This window comes from Nelumbo lutea, chromosome 1 (assembly GCF_056320005.1).
Source record: "Nelumbo lutea isolate HS-2025 chromosome 1, American lotus-T2T, whole genome shotgun sequence".
In the NCBI taxonomy this organism is placed as follows: Eukaryota; Viridiplantae; Streptophyta; class Magnoliopsida; order Proteales; family Nelumbonaceae; genus Nelumbo; species Nelumbo lutea.
In genome coordinates, this window is record NC_142684.1 from 181164898 (window position 1) to 181185668 (window position 20771).

A 20771-nucleotide genomic window follows, 5' to 3' on the forward strand; every position below is an offset into this window, starting at 1 on the left:
ATAAAAACTTAGAGGAAGAATATGTCACAATAAGGCTCAATTCTCTTTTCGATAAGTTATTTATCTGGATAAATGTATTAACTTAGTTAAGTATTTTTTAGGAAATACTTATATAGGTAAGTGCTTTTACCCGTGTTCTTTTGTTTTTTAGGTAAATAAGAAAATGATCATTTTAGCCATAGAAAACTATTATTAAAAGAGGTAACTTTGTCTCGTCTAAGTGTTGGCAACTTCCCCCACCTACCCACTTGGGAGATGAGTATCACTTACTCATAGGGCCATAGCATTAATTGGATCGGACTCAGCAAAATCCGATTACTAAAAACTTGATCCAAAATTCGATCAGATTTGAAGACCTTGGGTTCGAATTCGGATCTTATCGGACTCAAATTTAATTTGGCTCTACTTTATTCTTCTAAAATACCAAAAAAAATTATTTACTTTTCAACTTTTATATATAATAAATCAATGTAAATATAACATACTAGACTTACTATATATATATAATATATATAATATAAAATATATATTTATATCATAAATATAATTATATAAAAATTATATATAATCAATAAATATTATAATATAATCAGATCGGATGTCAGATTGAGCCTTGGAATTTGGGTATCACTGATAGGCCTATTTACCCGGTTAAATAATACAGAGAAAAAATAAAATTTCCATAAATCCCACATAAATCTTAAAAAAACATAAATTTCTTGATTAATGAAAACCAAAACCTATTAAGAAATTTTCCCCTCTCAAAATCCATAAAACGAACTGAACCTAAATGACCAATGCACCAGGTTAATGAATCCAACTACCGAGTCCCGATCTCCAGCTACTAACACACAAAAGCTAGGAACATTACAGTTATTATGTACCACCTATCCTCAACATATAAGATTCATCCACTTGTATGTAAGCAGCCTTGTTTTCTTTAATAGATCCTTACTCCCAACCACCACGGCCAACCACCAGGAGAGGCACTCTAGCCCAACTTCCCAGAAGACACACCACACGATGGTAGGGACGTAGGAATCTATCAACTTGCCGCAAAGGGACCAAGTTTCTTAATCGGAATAAAACAGGGCTTAGAGTCCTTACAGATATATGTCTGTTATATAACTCTGACACTTGCAGTACTTCAGACCACTCAGCTTGTTCTATATAATGTTAAAAAAAAAGTACCACCACAATAAGAGAAATCCAATTCGCCTTTTTCTTGTCCATCTCGCAATAATGTTATTGAGACCAAATCAGCCCCCCACAACATTGTCTCCTACAACGTCTCACATCACATCCCTGCTGTGTATTGGAAATATTTTCCTATGATAATATTAAAAATGATGATATCATTATTGGGAGATATTTTTTATACACGGCGGAAATATGCTGTGAGAAGTTGTGGAGGGCAATCTTGTGAGGGGCTGATTTGAACTCAATGTTATTATTGTTGGGGTAAGAGTTGAAAAATATAAACCCTATTTAACTTTTGATAAGGATTAGGTTAGGGTTGAGATCTTAGCCAAGTATGATATTTCTCTTTTGAAATACCATATATGGTTAATTGCTAAAGCATTATAACTTTGTCCAGGTATATGTGATGCCAAAATCAATGATTTTTTTTTGGTAAATTGCTATAATCTCCCTTGAAATTTGCTAGTTGTAAACATCTTCCTTGAACTTTTTGACATAGTTGCATATAGATCACCTTTGGTAGATTCTTCTAAAAGGAGATGAAAATGTCCAAAATATCCATACAATTACTTTTGATTAATTTGAAGGCAAAGCCTACAACATTTTTAAATTTGACATAGTTGATTTGCTTTTTTTTCAAATTTAACATTCATATCAATCATTCGAAGGCAAAGCCTACAACATTATATTATCCATTTGTTTTGTTGTTTATAAAATTTGTATTGTTTTTCTATAAAAACCAGCATCAATGGTAATTGCATAGGTATTTTGAACATTTTATGCCTCTTTTTAGAAGATTTTAAAGGGGGTCTACTTGCAACTGTATCAAAAAATTCAGAGAAGGTGATTGAAATTATCAAACTTGAGGAGGAGGTTTCAGTAATTTTTGAAAATGAAAACAATGAACTTTAAAGTTTAATCCACTATCTTGTAGTTTAAGAAAGGAAAACATTTTTAACAAGACAAAGCGAAGAAACAGAGCTAAACCATTCCAAATTACACCCCTAGCTATTGCTCAATGCTGATCCTATTGGAGTACTGGTCCAATGTCTTGGGATGGCGGAGTGTGTGTAATGATCCTAATCTCCAGACCAAGGTTCAAAATTTTGCAATGTATATGTATTGTTTCGGTACAAATCCGATACACGAAACGCATAGAAATTATTTGTAGCATTCTTTTTTGTATGTATCGGTCTGTATCGGACCATTTCAGGCCTTGTATCGGACTGTTTTGGGTCTATATCGGACTATTTTGGGTCTGTATTGGCCGATACGGTTCCAAAACAGTCCGATACAGCCTGATACAAGTCCCCTTCTCTCTCATTAATTTCATTTAAATTATATTTAAGACCGAATTACCTCTCATTGATTTTATACTTACTCCTATATTTAAAGGGAATTTGTGAAAAACTAACCATGAGTTTTCAGCATTTCTCTTAAACTCACCACAACTTTTCAAAATATCTAAAACTCACCAACTCACTAAATTGAGGTTAAAGAGACTAATGGCTGTTAATATATTACCATTTTAACCTTCATAGAAAAATAAAATATATATACATATATTTTAATATTTAGATATGAAAAAAAGGAAAAATCTCAAAAAATATTTTCAAATATAAAATACATAAAAACACAAAACTTGCAAAAATATAAAAAATTATAGAAATTGCACACAAAATAAAAAATTATTTTCGAATTATAGAAACTATACAAATTAAAAAACAAAATCAGAAAATAAAATTGTAGAAAAAACACCAAAAATTATAGAAAAACACAGAAATTTCAAATAAATAACAAAAATACAGAAAATTTTATACATTGTAGAAAATAGAAAAATGTAAAAATAGAAAAAAAATGTAAAAAAACAGAAATTATTAAAAAAAACATTAAAAATTATAACAAAACACTAAAATGTTAAAAAAAATGAAAAAGACTCTTTTCCTCTAATTCCCATATTTAAATGAATTTCTCTCTCATTAATTAGTTAATTATTCCAGTAATTAATGCATAACTTTAAATTTGAATTCCAATTTTAGCACCTAATTGGAATTCTATTCTCATCAATTTCGTTAATTAATAAGCCTATTTCTCATTAAATTCATTTTATTAGTACAAAACTACAAGTTAGCAGTAGCAAGATTTGAACCCTAGCCATTAGACTTTAAGAACTAGAGGTACACCAATCAACACTAAGCCACACCCATTTGCTTACTATAGGTTTATGCATTTTATTTTTAAGTAAATTTTCTCTTTTTCTTAGTATATGCTTATCAATAAATGTTAGAATTAATTATTAAAATTTATGTATTAATAAATATTAAGATAAACTATATTGATTCTTTTAAAACTAATGTATATCAATACGCATTTTATTTTTTTTTCACGTTTTAGTTATTCCATCATTTGTCAATAGTTATTAAGTGTGTCTCGATATCTCGAATTTTATATAGACTATTGAGTTACCGTTTTTTTTTTTACTTTTAAATAACTTATTTACCATTATTAATATATTTTTAGGATTTATTTACATTTTTTAGCATATTTATACGTATCATGATTTTTCGTCCGTATCTATACATATCCAAAACGTATCTCAATATATCTCTTAAAATTATTTTTCCGATACATCTTACATTTCCGATACTTTAAACCTTGCTCCACACCCAAACTCTTGGCATCTTTGAAATGGAGTGGCTGCTCTTGGACTCATCCGATCTATGCTCTTGGACTCTTAACGGAGTGAGAGAACTTATTACTCATTGATAGGACCGTTAGACGTCAAGCTTTCACCGAGTTCGGACCGTGGAGTTGGTGTGGGGGAACCATTTTGTAAATTCATGAATCGAAGTCGGACCACTAGCACGGTAGCACCGATTGATCGGTTTCGATTCTTTTGTTGTTTATATTTATAACATATATTACAAATAAATATATAAATATATATAATAAATATAACTATATATACCAGTCAGTTTCATTAACCATATATTTTTGTTCGATTTTTCAGTTTTTTCTGAGCACCCTAATGTCAGCTACTGGGTCATTCGCACAGCACCAACCGAAACCAATTTACTTAACAAGAGCATTCTAATCAAAACCATCTCTTTTATAACACTAGCTGAGATCGCACTTTCAAGTTTCAAGGGAAGAAATGGAGTATGGACACAACTTGGGCGGAGGAGAAAGAACACCGACACCTTAGAGATGATAAATTAGTAAGAGAAGAGAAATGAAAAGAACAGGGTGGTAGCTCCAACTACACCACTCTACTCATGGAAATCTGTCGCAAGGACTGAGTGGCATGGTTTATTTCTATGAACGGAACAGAGTATCCTGTGGACCTTATAAAATTACAATGAACCTATGGAGGATGTTCATTCTACGGAAGCCAAAGTTAGAGAATACAAAAGCAACTCCAGTTACAATTCCTAAATCCTAACCATTGAAGGTGATTCAGCAGACGACATTAGATGATGCCAAACTACAGGGAGTGGCCCCTGGAGACTGGTGTACCTCTGAAATGAAATAAGAGAAACTATAACAAACAAATCAAAACCAACTTGGATAAGATGCATCCCAGGAGAGCAGATAACTCAAGCCGATTATCTGACATTGAAACAATTAGAAGTTATATTTTGTTTAAGGCTTGCTTTAATTAGTTTAGATTTTAGACGTGCAATGCCAAGGAAACTTCAGAATTCTGGTAAATTTTAACCCTTTTTATTGGATTTGGAATTTATAATTGAAGATTAAAATACTTTGATTGTTGAATAATAATATAATATTCAAAGTGGAATATAGAAAGAGACTTGATAAGGAGGTTTGTTTTATTAGGAAACTAACTGGATGTGAATTAAAATTAGGGAAATTGTCTAAAACTCACCATGAGTTTTCAACATTTCTCTTAAAACTCACCACAACTATTCAAAATGTCTAAAACTCACCATTCAGTAAGTTTTTATTTTCCAAAATCACCTTCCGTTAGTGCACCATTAATGATTCTTAACAGAGGTGTCCATGTCAGCATAAATAACAATTTTCATGACCAAATTACCCTTGAATGGTGAGTTAGAGGAAAAATGGTCGTTTTCAGTTTTCAATTTTCTTGCTTTTTATGCATTTTTAGTTTTTTGTTATAATTTCTGTTTTTTTTACAATTTTCTAATTTCTACAATCTATAAATTTTCCTGTATTTTTGTTATTTATTTGCAATTTGTGTTTTTCTATAACTTTTGGTGTTTTTTCTACAATTTTTATTTTCTGAGTTTGTTTTTCAATTTCTATAGTTTCTATAATTTGAAAATAATTTTTTATTTTGTTTGCAATTTCTATATTTTTTATTTTTTTTGTAACTTTTATGTTTTTACGTATTTTATATTTGAAAATATTTTTTGAACTTTTTCCTTTTTTTCATGTCTAAATATTAAAATGGTAATGTATTAACACCCATTAATTTATTTTGTATATATTTTATATTTTTCTATGAAGATTAAAATAGTAATATATTAACACCCGTTAGTCTGTTTAACAATACATTACCATTTTAATATTTAGACATGAAAAAAAGGAAAAAGTTCAAAAAATATTTTCAAATATAAAATACGTAAAAACATAAACCCATTAATTTATTTTGTATATATTTTATATTTTTCTATGAAGATTAAAATAGTAATATATTAACACCCGTTAGTCTGTTTAACGTCAAGTTAGTGACATGGTGAGTTCTAGACATTTTGAAAAGTTGTGGTGAGTTTAAGAGAAATGCTGAAAACTCATGGTCAGTTTTAGACAATTGCCCTTAAAATTAAGATATGGATTGTCCTAAATATATTATTTGGTAAGAGCTATATCAGCTGAACAATCATAGAAATGTACGAAGTTCAGATTCAATGAAATCTTTCTTTCCTAGTGGAAATGGGAATTAGAATGGCAAACTTGTCTTGGGTCTATGTTAAAAGGTCCTACATCACTGTGCATGTTTTTTTTTTTTTATTTTAAAAGAGCATGAGGCTCCCACCAATGCCGGGTCTGGGGAGGGACAGATGTATGCAGCCTTACCCTGCAGATACACAGAGAGGCTGTTTCCAATATCTGTACCCTGGTCACCCAGATCAAAATGGAACAACCTAACCATTGCGCCAAGGCCCACCCTCAAGATTATTGAAAATAAACTTTTCTACAACTTTGGACTCTTAACCATATTGTGATGCCTAATGTGATCAAGAAATTGAATTTCACAAAGCACATGATTGTAAAGAGAAGCTTGTTGAAGGCAATTTCTCCTTACCTTGGCCAAAGAAGCTGTCCTGACCATGCTGTCCAAATTCAGGCCAAAGAGTAAGACAGAAGGAACCATAAATCAAGTTACCGAAAAAAGGAACCATATATCTTTTATTCATTCTAACAGATGCAGTTTTCCAATTAATGCTTTAATAGAACCCGTAAAGGTCTTTAGTTTATGTTTACACAGTATTTTAGAGCACAATACATGATACCTCCAAAATGCCATCTAATTCAGGCCATAGTAATTATTTTCATCAGACATGGTAAGGTGTCATTACCATATGTAGTCTTGCCCATGCTGATAGTGCCACAAAGTCAGGAATTGGTATTTTGAACTTAAAAACTTGTTTTGAGACATAATTTGCATCCTCTAATATGACACCCAAATTCAGCCTCAGAATCCCAAACTGCAAATTTGTTTATAGGAGCAATTTTGCAAGATTCTACTTAAACAACATTTACTCTGCCAACCAATCTACTGAATGTAGGAACTAAGCTGCTCAGACAAGTATTGTTTCTTACTGGAATGCAAGGCTCTTACCTATAGAAATTTCTTGCCACATTCAAAATCTATTTTCCACCTGAAATTTTATTATTTGGGAAAAAGAATTAGTTTGCTACAGTAAATTACAATCAAACAATTTAATATGAAGACCTTTCCTTAAGCTAATACCACATGTCTGAACCATTCATGTGGTTCTCTCTCTCTTGAAAGGAAAAAACTGAAACCATACAGGTGAGACAAAACCATCAGAGTAAGACTATATACTTAGGGCTCCTAGAGAATTATGAATTATAGACACTATAGTGAAGGTTCTGATTTTTAAGCTTCAAAGGAACATTCAATAATTGAGAGATATTATTCCAATTTCAAAAATATGTGGAATGCAATTCAAAAGGATTAACTTCCAAAGAGTTCCAATTATAGGGGAAAATAATTAGGATATGAAAAATATAGAAGAGATAGGAGATAAAATCCATCAATAAAGCATTACTTAGGAAATAGCTTTGGAGGTATGGAATTGATAAGGATGAGCTATGACGAAAGGTGATACAGAGTAAATATAGCATCTCAAGCATAGATAGAGTAACAACACTCATTCACAGCACATACGGCTCGGGCATGGGGAAGGGAATGATGAAAATAAAGGATGCTTTCTCTCCATACGTAATACTGAAACCAGGAAAGGTGACCAAGTATATTTCTCAAAGGATGCCTTTGGGTGAAACTTTCCCTGGACTGTTTACAATAGCACAAGAAAAGGACTGGGAGGCATATGAGGTTCAGACATTACTTGGATGACTTGGAGGTTGATGACCTGCTGGTGATGCTGGAGGAAATGGTCAAATTCAGGTTCAGCCATCAGGACAGCAGATGGAGGAAAGCTTAGAGGTTAGGTTCCTTTTCAGTTAATTCCTTTTAATAAAAGTTGGAAGCCAGAGGGATGGATGAATCTCGTGAAAATGGATATGGAATTCCACCACCCATCCAAAGTATCTTTCTTTGAACTGCTACATGGAGAAAATCCGGATGGTGGATCACCCTTTTGACTGGTAGTGGTTCACCATATCTCTAGAGGATTGACACTTGATAATTGTTGCTTTCTTTGTGGCCATAAGAGTAATTCAATTCAACAATTACTAATTCTTTGCAGTTTTGCAGTATCTGGCCACACTTTCTACGACTATTTGATAACAGTGGTTATAACAAAAAAAATTAAAATGTCGTTTGATATATGGTGACTTACCATTTTATTTTAGCATGAAGCTGTTACTATTTAAAAGAACCCTCCCTATGATTGACCTCACCAAATTATATTGCAATCTAATTCATTCTCTACAGGCCCACCTATCTGAACTGACAAGGAAGAAAAATCATCCCTAATCTTGTAGAGGTAATGGAAAAGCCTCCAAAGTCCTCAAGAAATGCCAATATTTCACCTAACATCATTAGCTGAATCACCTTCAATGGTGGGAGAAGGTCACAATCTCAAAACAACCTACAATCCAGTAGCAGAGCAACTATCTCTGTTTTAGTGCAATCTATTTTTTTAATACATCTGTTAATATACCAAAGTTCACTACATGAGACAAGTCATTAGGATGATGACAAGTGGTAATATGATGCACATGAACGCACTATTATTGGATATAAACCAATCTAATTTACCTTTATAAGCAAAATATACATGAACCTTTATAATTTATGTCAATCTATACTCAGGGTAATTCTATAAAATGCTTACACATGAACTCATTATTATATATTAATATACATAGTGCATTCAAAGTTGAATAATATATTTTAATATATTTTAACTGTGAACTGTAAACCTTTTTCAAATTAACATACACAAACACACATATTTATATATAATATTAAATTTAATTTGTAAAAACAGAAAACCCTCAAATCAATCAGTTTAATATGCAAGATATTATTCCTTCCACATTTTTAGAAGTACTAACATATAATTTAATATCATATTTTAATTACATTTAAAATTATATAAGTTTAATATGAAGCACTATTTAGATGTGTAGCAACCTGTATCAATCATGTGATATTACTTTGAACCCTTTGCTTATTAATATACCCAAAAAAAAACCTTGCTTATTGGTTGGTGAGATAAAACCATCAGGACTTACAAACTGAGTTGCAGGAAAAAAAGAAACAGAAAGCCCTTGAGGAGATAATCTACTGTTTGATTGTACAAAAATTCATGGAAATGCCATTTCAATGATACCACCAATATGAATGCCTTCTTCAGATCCTACTAGTAGGGTGGATTTATGGCCAAACAAAGAATGGAAACTGGAATCTGTTCACTCCCCTCAAGCCTTTGAGATGATTCAGAGCATCTCTTGTTCTTGGAGATTGGGTCCTCTTGATACTAATTGTCCAAATCAGCAAGGTCAAACTTGGGAAGCTCTACGTGACCTCTATAATGTATGGATATTTCCTCAAAAGATTTGATTAGAGGTTTCAACTTGAGAGAACCATGAAAGCCCTCCCTGATGATTTTAATGAAGATCATATAATTTATAAAGATCCAACACCTGAAAACCAGCTCTGGCTAGATAGTTTGATTTGGATCTCACCTGATGATGGTGACAGCGATGGCGATGGAGATAATACTGGGTTCTAGTGAAACCAAGTCATACAGATTGAGGTCCTAAGTCATGTACTTGGATTCAGAGACACTGCAGAGGTATGCAACCATAAAGACTAACAACTAAGGAAGCTATTTCTTTGATAAAGTTGATTGGGGGTGTCTCCTGGAGATTGAGGCTAATGAGATTTGGTAGAAGATGGATTTGGTGGGTGGATGGGTGTAAAAGCTCCATGTGGTTTTCAGCTCTGATTAACGGGCAGCCAAAAGGTTACTTCAATGCTAGCAGGGGCTTAGGCAAGGGTGCCCCCTCTCCCCTCTGTTTTTTACTCTTGTGATGGAAATTTTTAGTCAACTTGTGAAGAGGCCAGAGGGCTAAGCTAACTCCTTGGGATTGGTGAGAGGTTATGAAGTTGGTAGAGAAGCTATTCAGATCTCGTGCCTTCAATTTGCTGATGACATTATTCTTTTTTTAGAGGCTAATGAGGACAATATTTCAAATGTGAAAAGGGTCATCACTTGTTTTGAGTGGGTCTTTAGACTTCAAGTTAATTTTTCTAAGAGCAGCATAGTAAGTCTGAACTTATCAGATGATCACTCCTTGAACAGTTTTACAGAGATGGTGAAGGCAGAGTTATTGGATTATATTCAGGCCCAATTCTAGGTGACTCCCTAAGGGCTGAGGTTATGGCTGTCATGGAAGGAGTGCAAAAGGCAAAGGAAATGGATGTTAAGAAGTTGATTATCAAAGGTGACTCAAAGTTAGTAGTGGAATGGTTGCAAAAGGAAGACAATGGTTTCTGGATCTACAGCAATGAGAAAGAAAAGATTTAAATGGCTGACTAAAGATATGAAAGTGCAATTCAGCTGGGTTAAAAGGACTGCAAATGCCTTTGCTGATGTTTTAGCTAAAGAAGGGGTGGGAAGGAATCATTTGTTTTGGGATCAATTGTAATTGCATAGTTGTTGTGGAGAGGTAAGACGGTTTACCTCTCCCAATCCTGTAATTATTATTTTATAAATATAATGAATTTCAGTTATTGATAAAAAAAAAAAGATTTTGGGGTGCAAAGTGGAGAATCTCCCCATCTTTTACCCAGGGATGCCCTCTTGGAGGGAATCCAAAGAGTCAAAGTTTTTGGGACCCAATGCTGGAAAATGTGAGAAGAAACTGGCCACATGGAAAAGAAACTACCTTTCCAAAGGGAGGAGACTACTCTCATTAAAGCCTTTTTGGCCAGCTTGCCTATATATTACCTTTCTACTTTTCGCTTGCCCGTCAAAATCTCTAACCAGCTGGAAAAACTTCAGAAAAACTTTCTTTGGGATGGAGGTGGGGAAAAGGGATCTCGCCTTGTGAGTTGATATCAGGTGCGCAAATCTAAGGAGGACAGTGGATTGGGAGTAGGTCACCTGAAGGAAAGAAATACAGCTCTTCTTAGTAAATGGCTTTGGAGATTCCCTCGGGAACCAAATGCTCTTTGGACTGCTGTCATCACTAGCAAGTACGAGAAGCATTCCAACGGTTGGGATAGCAATATTCACTTGAACCGGGTCAGAGACACCAACCTTTAGAAAGGTATAATCTCAACTTACAATTGTTTCATCTCTTCCATTAGATATAAAGTGGACAATGGGAATAGGATTAAGTTCTGGACAAATTTATGGTGGGGACTGGGACGGCTCTTCTTTGGCCAATTCCTTACCTCGTCTCTTCAGCCTTACTCTAAACCAAGGCGCTCACATCTCCCATGTTTTATCCTCAACCCTCCCCCAGTTCAACTGGACTCTGAACCTTAGAAGACTGCTAAGTGACTTAGAACTCAGCGAAGTGACTAGTTTTCTGCACACCCTTAGAGAGGTCTACCTCTCCCCTAAAACCTCTGACCTTCAAGTCTGGACCCTTCACCCGGCAGGTAAGTTCTCAACCAAGTCTTGCTTCAAGGCTTTAATTTCCGAAGAGTAGACACCTGATCAGTTCCCCTTCAAGAGAGTTTGGTACTCCATATCCCTTCTAGGGTTTGTTTTTTTGTGTGGGAAACCAAGGAGCTCACTTCCATTATCTCCCACAGATGCTTCCTTTGGGCTACCAGTTCGGAGTATTTTAAAGGAATCTCTATCTCTAATCTTCATAGGAATGCAGCAAACTTTTTATTTTCCCAACATGTTTCCAACACTACCCCCCACAGTTTCAAAGTTGCTGAGGAAGCGCAGATAACCTTGTATTTCGATGGAACTGCTTTCAGTAATATAGGTGAAGCAGGCATTGGAGGTGTTTTTAGAAGAAGAGATGGCAACATTAGTTGGGCTTTCAGTGGACCGATTGAGATAGTCTCTTCAACAAAGGCTGAAATCTTGGCAGCCTTAACTGGTATCCAGATAGCAAGAGACTTGGGTTATTCAAATATCACCATCAAAGGAGACTCAGCTAATACTTTCAATTGGTTAGCTGAACCTGAGAATGGCCCCTGGACTTTAGTTCATTACTTGACTGAAGTGAGAGACATCCTCTCCTCTTTGAATGCATACTTGGGCTGGATACCTAGGGAGCTAAACACTGTAGCTGATGGCCTAGCAAGGTCTGGTGTTCACAGGGATTACCTTTTTAATGGTAGCTCTCTCTTCCTGTATAACTATTAGAGTTTTTAACCTCTTTTTGTACATCTTCTCATGTACTTTTTGTCTATTTTGAATGAAGTTACCTTTTTCTCAAAAAAAAAAAAAAAAGTAAACACAGGCCTTATATGGTAGGCCATATCATTTTTATGCTTATCTTGGAGGCAATTGCATTTTGATCATTTTTATGAGATGCAGAAAGTTATGTAGAACCCAAAGACGAGACTGTTACTAGTTGAGTAAAGTTTTTAAGTGTAACTTTGTCTGCATCCTTGAAACGAATTGGCAGTCTTAGGATAATGTTCAACTGTGTAAATATTGTAGTTGGTCCACTTGTTCACCCCCCCCCCCCCCCCGCTTCCCCCAACCTGAAGTTTTCAGGTTGGGCTTGCATTTGGTTTGCGTTGAACTGATTTCTCTATTTCCCGTTTGTCCTCCTGGCCAACACAAGACCTTACTAGAAGGGGGAAGACCCTTTGGAAACCAATTTTTTTTGTTCTGTGTTGGTCTGTTTGGTTGGAGCACATAATAGAATCTTTGAAGGCAAAGTTAGCAGAATAGAGTTGATGATGGGAAACGTGGAAAGCTATATCCAAGCAATTTTCAAGGTCTTACATTTAAACACTTCCAATTTCATTAGAAGCAGATAATAGCAAAATGATTTTGCAGTGTGCGCTGGTCTTGTAGAGGAGTATAATTATGAGAAAAGGTAAAGTATATGGTATTGTATTAGTATCAAAGATATATATCCTGTACAATGAGAGGCTGTGTAGATATAAAACCAATTAGGAACCCACCAAGATAACCCACCCTAAAAAAAGATGCAGAAAAGACATCATCTTTCAATACATTAGATATTAACATCTTTCAATGTTCAAGAACCCATCAGTTTCTGTAGAGCTGAGGTTTAGTCTTTTCCAAAAGTTGCAACACATCTGCTAAGGCTTTCTACATTTCAATCATCAACATCCCTTCTGAGCCGGGGAACCCAGATTTTCTGGTCTGCAACAGTCTCTTAACAGTCACTAATCTTGGCATCTTTATCCCAGGCTCATTGGCAATTTGGCATCACATCACACCACTTTCCAGAAGCAAATGTTTTCACTGTTCCTGACTTTAAAGAGGACATGTTTGAAGAAGACTTCCTTGTTAGCATCACTCCTTTTCAGAGGCCTGTACCACAAGGTTCATTAATGGGGTTTGTTTTCCATCCCTAACCAGACTGCCCGTACTTGTTCTTTATCAACACCCCCCCAAAATTCTGACTTTTTCGCCCCAAACCTCCACAACCACTTTGATAACAAGGCTATGTTTACTTGCTTTAGTGGTCTAATGCCCACACCCCCCTGATGTCTTGGCTTGCACACATCCTTCCGAGCAACCAAGTGGAACTTCTTTTTATCCTCTTCCCCATCCCAAAGAAAGTCTCTTCTAAGTTTTTCAAGGTAGGTGGGTAGGTAAAGTTGACAGCACACTTTGAATAAGAGTAATCTTCCCTCCTTCCGAAAGGTACCTCTTTTTCCGCCGGGCTAGCTTGTGTCTGACCCAATCAATCACTGGATCCCAAATATCTTTTGACTTGTAATTTACCCCAAGAGGAAGAACAAGAAATTTGGCCAGGAGGGATCCAAATCTACAGCCCAAAACAGCTGCAAGTTCTTCAATGTTAGGTACCTCACCAACAGGAATCAATTCACTATTATGCAAGCTAATCTTGAGGACTGATGCAGCCTCAAAGCAGATTAAAAAGACCAAAGCACCATTGGACATGGTTGTAAGCTTTATCCATATCTAATTTCACCCAAAATGTGTGCTTTAAGCCTTGAGTCAATGCACTCGTTTTCCACTAGGGATCTGTCTAGAATTTGTCTTCCATCCACAAAGGCTCCAAGGGATGGAGAGATGATGGAACCCAGCACCCTTCTTAATCTATTGCTAGTACCTTAGAGATCACCTTGTATAAGCTTCCAATCAGGCTTATTGGCTGGTAATCCTTAATGCCAGCCACCCCTTTCTTCTACGGGATTAAGGATATAAAAGTGGTTTTTGCTGCTTCAAACAGGTACACAATGGCATGGAAATCCCAGCACTTCTTGTAGAAAGGTATGGGGAAACCATCTGGCCTTGGGGCGTTTGTCTCCTACCAAATCATTCATGGTTTGCAAAACTTCAACCTAGGGCTTCTCCAGAAAATCAGCCTCATGATCCGAGATCTAAGAAAAGGAAATGACATCCAGCTTTGGTTAATGACATCATTTGCTGCAAATAAATTTTTATAGAACCTAACTATAGCCCGAGTTGCCTCCTTTTCTCTGTCATAATGGATATTGCCAATGTCAATCAGGTTTGTAGTGTTACACCTCTGTCTTGTGCTTGCCATCTTATTGGGAAAAGGATGTATTGCTATCACCAGCCTTCAGCCACGGGATCCTAGATCTTTGCCTCCATTGGATTTCTTCCATGTCGGCTAGACTACAATACTCCTCCTTTGCCAGCTTCCATTGCTTTTTGCCACCACCCTAGCAAAAAGGTTGACTTTTTAAAGGGGCAGCAGTTCCCCACATAGCTTTAAGGGAAATTCTGCCTTTGCTCTTCAATCAGGCCCTTGTAGAATTTCACTGAAAATAAACCTGATTTTTCCCATTCCCAGCTTCTTCAGTCCTCAGAAAGTAAGTCTAGTTGCTGGTTCTGGATCAAAGAGAGGAATTCAACCACTTGTTCCAGTTCCCAATCACTGAAGTTTCTTCTAAAAGCAGGATTCCACTAGCTTGTTCCCCTCTAAATGATAACATTCTCCAGCCTTAGCTTGTTTGTTTTCATCAATATTGAAGTGTAGTGGAAATCTGTCTCCTAGCTGTCTGTCTTCACACCAAGGGTCCAACCAAAATCTTAATTTGATTCCATCATCTACCTTGTATTTTACCCCTTTAATAAACTGTGGGTGGCTTTGTAAATACATTTCCACACACCACACCCATAAGACCAATGGGAGCCTTCTGCTTCCCCGCCCAATGACACTGGTTCCATACTTTTCAGCAATGATAGTTCTCCACAATTCATTTTGTTCAGTTGAGAATTTCCAAAACCATCTTCCCAAAGTGCTATATTAAACTGTTTGACCTTTCTAATTCCCAAGCCACTGTGAGAAAAAGGTTTGCAGATCTCATCTCAGTTGACCAAGTGGTTCTTGGAGAAGTCCTTCCAACCCATCCAAAGGAAATCTCTCACTTTTTTTTTCTAGTCTGCCTGCCACCTCAGAAGGAATTGGGAAAAGGGACATGTAGAAAGCTTCGAGGGCTGCCAAAACACTCTTTATTAATCAATTCATTTTGTTCATTTTGTACATAAGCTGAAAAGGCAATCAATATATGAAACAGCTAACACCATGTAATTACATATTTGAGGAAAGTTCTCCCTCTAATTAATACAATATCCATTTGGCCTATCCAAAAGATAGGATATAAAGTACAGAATAACAAGAGACAGTGAAAGTTCATATAGGAGCAGTAAAGAAAAATGAGGGAGATGGCAAGGTGCCAACCATCTGGTTGGTAAGGTTTCCTGCTGGTTGTAGCAGAGACTTCGGATCGAATCCCGCCAGCACCTGGGTTGGGAGATTATGGGTTTGGGGATGGGCTACCCCCTGTTGTGTAGCCCTTCAAAAGAAATCAAAAAAACAAAAAGAAAACAAAATGAAGGAGATGAGAGAAAGATATGGATTAAAAGAAATGTCAATTTTCTGCTAGATTTTTTATCTGGAATTTGACCACAAAAAAAAAAATTATGAAATTTTGGCCAGATTCTGGTGCAAAACCATGTTGTGACTTATAGCCTATTTGTAAACCAAAACTCAAAACCTTGATTAAAAGTAATCTAACCAAAACAAGTTTCAATCCATAACACCTCCCAACATACAGGTAACTGATTTATGTTTTTTTTGGATCAATAACAGTAATTTTATTAGAAGAGATAGGTAACTGATTTATGTTATCAAATTGATGTAACATTAATCAAACTTATATTGGAGAGGGACCCAAACATTACCTGAATTGCTTTGTATGTCTCATCTGAGCAGATTACCTGTTTGTATTGGTACAATTTCCTTTTATCAAAGCAAACAACAATAACAACTTCCCAATTTTTTTGACCAAGCTGGCCCAAGTGCCAAGGCACTGTGACCTGGAGAGAGAACACATTCCCAGCATATTATCTTGGCTCACCAACCTGATAAAACCAACAACTCCAAGCATTTGATTTTACGGCCCTTCTCTTTGGTTGGGCAATGAAAGCTTCTCATAGAGAATCAACCTTTGGAATGTATCCCTCCATCTTCATCTCCTCATTCAGCAAGTCAATAACCTGGCAAACTTCTTGTGATCCAAGGCATACAGCGTCACCTGAACGAAATTCACGAACTTCATTTTCAACCTCAATCCAGCTACAACCAGGAGTCTTGGTGACTCCTTTCTCTCTCATCAATCCTCTCATCCTTGCTGAGTCATCCCACCTCTTCGAGCTTGCGAATAATTTTGATGAGATAATATAGTTTCCAGAGTTTGATGGCTCCAACTCTAGAAGAAGGTGCATTACTTGTTCACCAATCTCTACATCCCCAACATTCTGACAGGCAGCAAGAAGTGCCCCTAATGTGATTGCATCAGGCTTTTCTGGCATCTTCTTGACAAAATCCCATGCTTCATGCAAATATCCCGCACGTGCTAAAAGATCAACCATGCAAGAATAATGCTCAACTTTTGGCGCAACTCCAAAAACTTGCTCCATTAAATTAAACCAGTGAAGACCCTCATCAACAAATCCAACATGCACACAGGCAGAAAGGACTCCAACAAATGTGATGTCATCTGGCCGGACTGCACTGTCCTCTGACATGCGCTTAAATAGGGATATGGTTTCCAAGGCCCGTCCATTAAGCGCAAAGCCAGATATCATGGCATTCCAAGAGACCACATTTTTCTGGGGCATATCTTCAAAGATTTTGATTGCATTATCTAGGCTTCCACACTTAGCATACATATCAATTAATCCAGTGGCAACATAGATATCATGGTTTAAGCCATTTTGTGATGCATATGCATCCACCCACCTCCCAATGTCAAGGGCCCCTACAGAGGCACTTGCTGACAACACTTCTATCAATGTAATGTTATTTGGGTTCACACCGGCCACTCTCATGTCATGGAATAGCATGATTGCTTTATCTGACGCTCCATTTTGTGCATATCTGTTTGGATCTGATGTAGTAAAAAGTTAGTATAAGTCAAAACAAAATTAACAGTTGTTCAACTAAAGAACATTATTATTCATTTTTGCTTTCCTGATTCAGTATTGCAGATTCTGCAAGGTTGGACAACTAAGGGCCTGAGCAGGAGCAAATTATTATGGAATACTTTCGCCACTGCCATCATTTGGGCAATTTGGAAGGAAAGAAACCATCGTATTTTTTTATAACAAATAATCTGATAAGGGAATTAAGAGTAATCTTATAGGTTTGCTTTGTTCTTGGTTGGATGTACAAAGAATATTCAGGGTGTCCAACTTTGTTCTTTTTTGCAAGTTGGACCTTTCTTTGGATAACTTTTCTATGCTTTCCTTTTGTATATTCCCAATGTACATGTTATCATTGTACATGGGTTGATGGGCTGATGTACTCTCTTTTTGCATACTAAGATAATACAATACAGTACTTTACCTTCAAAAAGAAAAAAGGATAAAGCCTCCATTTTCAGACTGAAAATATGATTTCTTCAATAAACAGATGATAGATAATTAATTAATAATTGATAATCCTTCTGGTTTTCTTGGTCAAATAATCCTTCGGGTTTTTTTGGTCAAATAATCATGCGGTTAAAATTAAATAGAATCATCCTTTTAATACGAAAAAATCATTGAGGAGTCAAATATGAATTGCTTACCCGGTGATCATCGCATTCCACACGACTAGATTTTTCTTCGGCATTTTATCAAAAACCCTCTTTGCTGAATCCAAGTCCCCGCATTTCCCATACATACCAATCAATGAGGAGCCCACGAAAGAACTCAATTCAAACTTATTTGCATCCACAAATTCCTCGACCCACTTCCCCAAACTCAAATCCCCCAAATTCCCACACGCCCCAAGAACACTGGTAAGAGTCTTCTCATCTGGCTCAAAACCTGCTACCCTCATCCTCCTAAACAACCCCACCGCCTCACGTGCAAAACCCATTTTCGAGTACCCCGTTATCATCGAATTCCAAGAAACCAAGTCCCTATCCGTAATTTGGTCGAACACCATTCGTGCGGAACTCAACTCACCGCACATGGAGTACATAGTAATCAACGAATGCCTCACGTGAGAATCAGAGTCCAACCCAGTTTTGAAAATCATTGAGTGCGCGATCCTGCCTTGATCCAATGCCGCGAGGTTAGCACAAGACTTCAGTAGAAACGGGAAGGTAAATTTATTTGGCATTTGGTCCGAAAACTTCATGCGGTAATAGAACTCCAGTGCGAGAGAGAACTTGTGCCATGTATTTGTTAAGCCACGAATCATGACGTTGAAAGAGAAGTCATTGGGCTCGGGGATTTGAGAGAAGAGGAGAGAAGCGTACTCAAAATCTTTGAGGTCTACTAGTTTTGGGAGGAGGAAGTTGTCTAGCTGTATGGAGTTGATAAGCATTTGAGAGTGGATTTGTTTTAAGGATTCGGGGGAATCCGATTGCTTCAAAAGAGTTAAGAGTTTATCTGCGAGAGATTCTTGTGGGTGGAATGGAGATAGATGGGATTTTTCGAACGTGAGAGACCGGGAAAAGGGATATAACATGGGTTTTGATTTAATGACCATTGTTTCAGGCCTAGCTTAGCTCGCTATCTTCCCCAGTTCTCAATTCTCGTAAACGTTGTCATTTCAAGTAGTCATGATTCATCTGAACGAGAGTCGGAAGATTCGGAACTGCGTAAGTGCAGCTAAGTGAAGGAGGTCAAGAATCAAGATATGGTCATATGGATATAAGTACGTAGACTTGTTCATAGGCCGGGCCGGGATTAGAAAATGTTTACGCCCGAGCCCGAAACTCCATCTGTATATAAAATGTCCTATTTTTTGTGTAATTTAATAAATTAATATTATATTAATTTAGTAATAATTTAATAAATAAATATAGTATATATTTATTATATATAAATAATATATATTTCTGAAAGATTGATAATTTTATTCACTATTAATTATTTGATAAATTAATAATTAAAAGTATTCAAAGTTATTATTAATATTTGAAAATTTAATAATTATATTCTTCATTTAATGTTGATTTACATAAAATAATTATTGTTAATTTAATAATAATAAATATTTTTTAATAAATTTAATTTTTTATCATTTATAGTAAATTTAATAACTTTATTATTTTTAAATGAAATTTTTATTGACTTTAAATAAATAAAAATAATTACAAAAACTAATATTTTTATTAATTTCACTAACAATTAACAATTATATAAGAATGGCAATGGAGCGGGTTTAGGGTAGGGCGCCCCATCCCTGTCCCCACTTCATACTCAAAATACTCTACCCCATCCCCGCCTCATCCCTAGTGTTAAGTGGGTTCAAGGTAAAGCACCGCACCCACTCCCCATTAAGAATCAGGAAGCCTCGAATTTCCCCACCTTGTCCTCAATGTCAAGTGAGTTCAGGGCAAGGCACACACTCCTCATCAAGGATGGGAATCCTTGAATTTTCCCTATCCCATCCCTAGTGTCGAGTGGGTTCAAGGCAAAGCACCAAATCCCCATCAACCCAATATTCAATTTAAAGACAAAAATGACCAAAATGATATATTGAATATCAACCACATGGTAAATTTCTAAAAGTACACTATGATGGTGTTAGTAATGTGGAATGACCATGAGATATTGTGTTTCGGAACACACAACAATGATTTAGGGTGTTCGATTGGCCTGTGGCATAGACCAATCCACGCTATCTCGTGGATCAGTCCACACCATGAGCCAATTTTTCGTCCACAGATTTTTCTCGTGGATCAAAACACACTACCCCGTTGTATTCTATGAAGACTGATCCCATGCTTTGCATCTGATGTTTACTCTAACGTAAATCCATTTTTTTACCGTTGCAACCTATCATACAGAGCACTACCATTGCCCCTTGCTTCTCCGCTCACCATTGTAACTTTAACCACCGCTGCTTGCTTCTCCCATTCTCGGATTCTCCGATTATCTTCGTTCATTGAACTATAAAAAGCAATTAACAAATATTCTTTGCATTTGTAGAATGAAAAACGAAAGTCAGCAGCCCCCTCGTGTTTTGGGTCCTTGATCTGAGCTTAATATTAGACTTTTGCAATTTACCTTTTGCCCCAACATCCAAAACCTACAAAAGGCTGGCACATAGTGTGATTATGGAAAGAGGCAGCCTTACTTTGTCAAGCATTTTACCTAAGGGTGTCAATGGACCGGTCCAAAATCATGAATTGGATGGACCAACAAGATATATTGGATTGGACCAATCCGGTCCAAAATATTAATTAGATTGGA

The 20771-nt window shown here is 36.1% G+C and overlaps 1 protein-coding gene across 3 annotated transcripts; it reads right to left on the reverse strand.

The window, feature by feature from the left end:
• Positions 1-6575: 6575 nt before the first annotated feature.
• On the reverse strand, positions 6576-19212 carry LOC148879612 (Pentatricopeptide repeat (PPR-like) superfamily protein). Of its 3 annotated transcripts, none has more exons than XR_016104297.1 (3): positions 18149-19212; positions 16260-17457; positions 6576-7067 (listed from the first exon to the last, which is right to left on the reverse strand). XR_016104297.1 is itself a non-coding variant. In XM_088961186.1 (2 exons), the coding sequence occupies exons 1-2, from the start codon at positions 19057-19059 to the stop codon at positions 16509-16511; spliced, it is 1860 nt and encodes a 619-aa protein (XP_088817312.1). In that variant the 5' UTR covers positions 19060-19212; the 3' UTR covers positions 16197-16508. The 3 variants fall into 3 exon arrangements, 1 of the variants encoding a protein (XP_088817312.1); XR_016104296.1 differs by lacking the exon at positions 6576-7067 and adding an exon at positions 12913-15512; XM_088961186.1 differs by lacking the exon at positions 6576-7067 and having other exon boundaries at positions 16197-17457.
• Positions 19213-20771: the final 1559 nt, after the last annotated feature.

Bases quoted from the DNA above. Each gene is read 5' to 3' on its own strand.
- LOC148879612 (XM_088961186.1), bottom strand. From the start codon at position 19,059: ATGGTCATTAAATCAAAACCCATGTTATATCCCTTTTCCCGGTCTCTC. The intron at 17,458-18,148 runs GTAAGCAATTCA...AGATCCAAACAG, and splicing joins TGGAATGCGATGATCACCGG to ATATGCACAAAATGGAGCGT.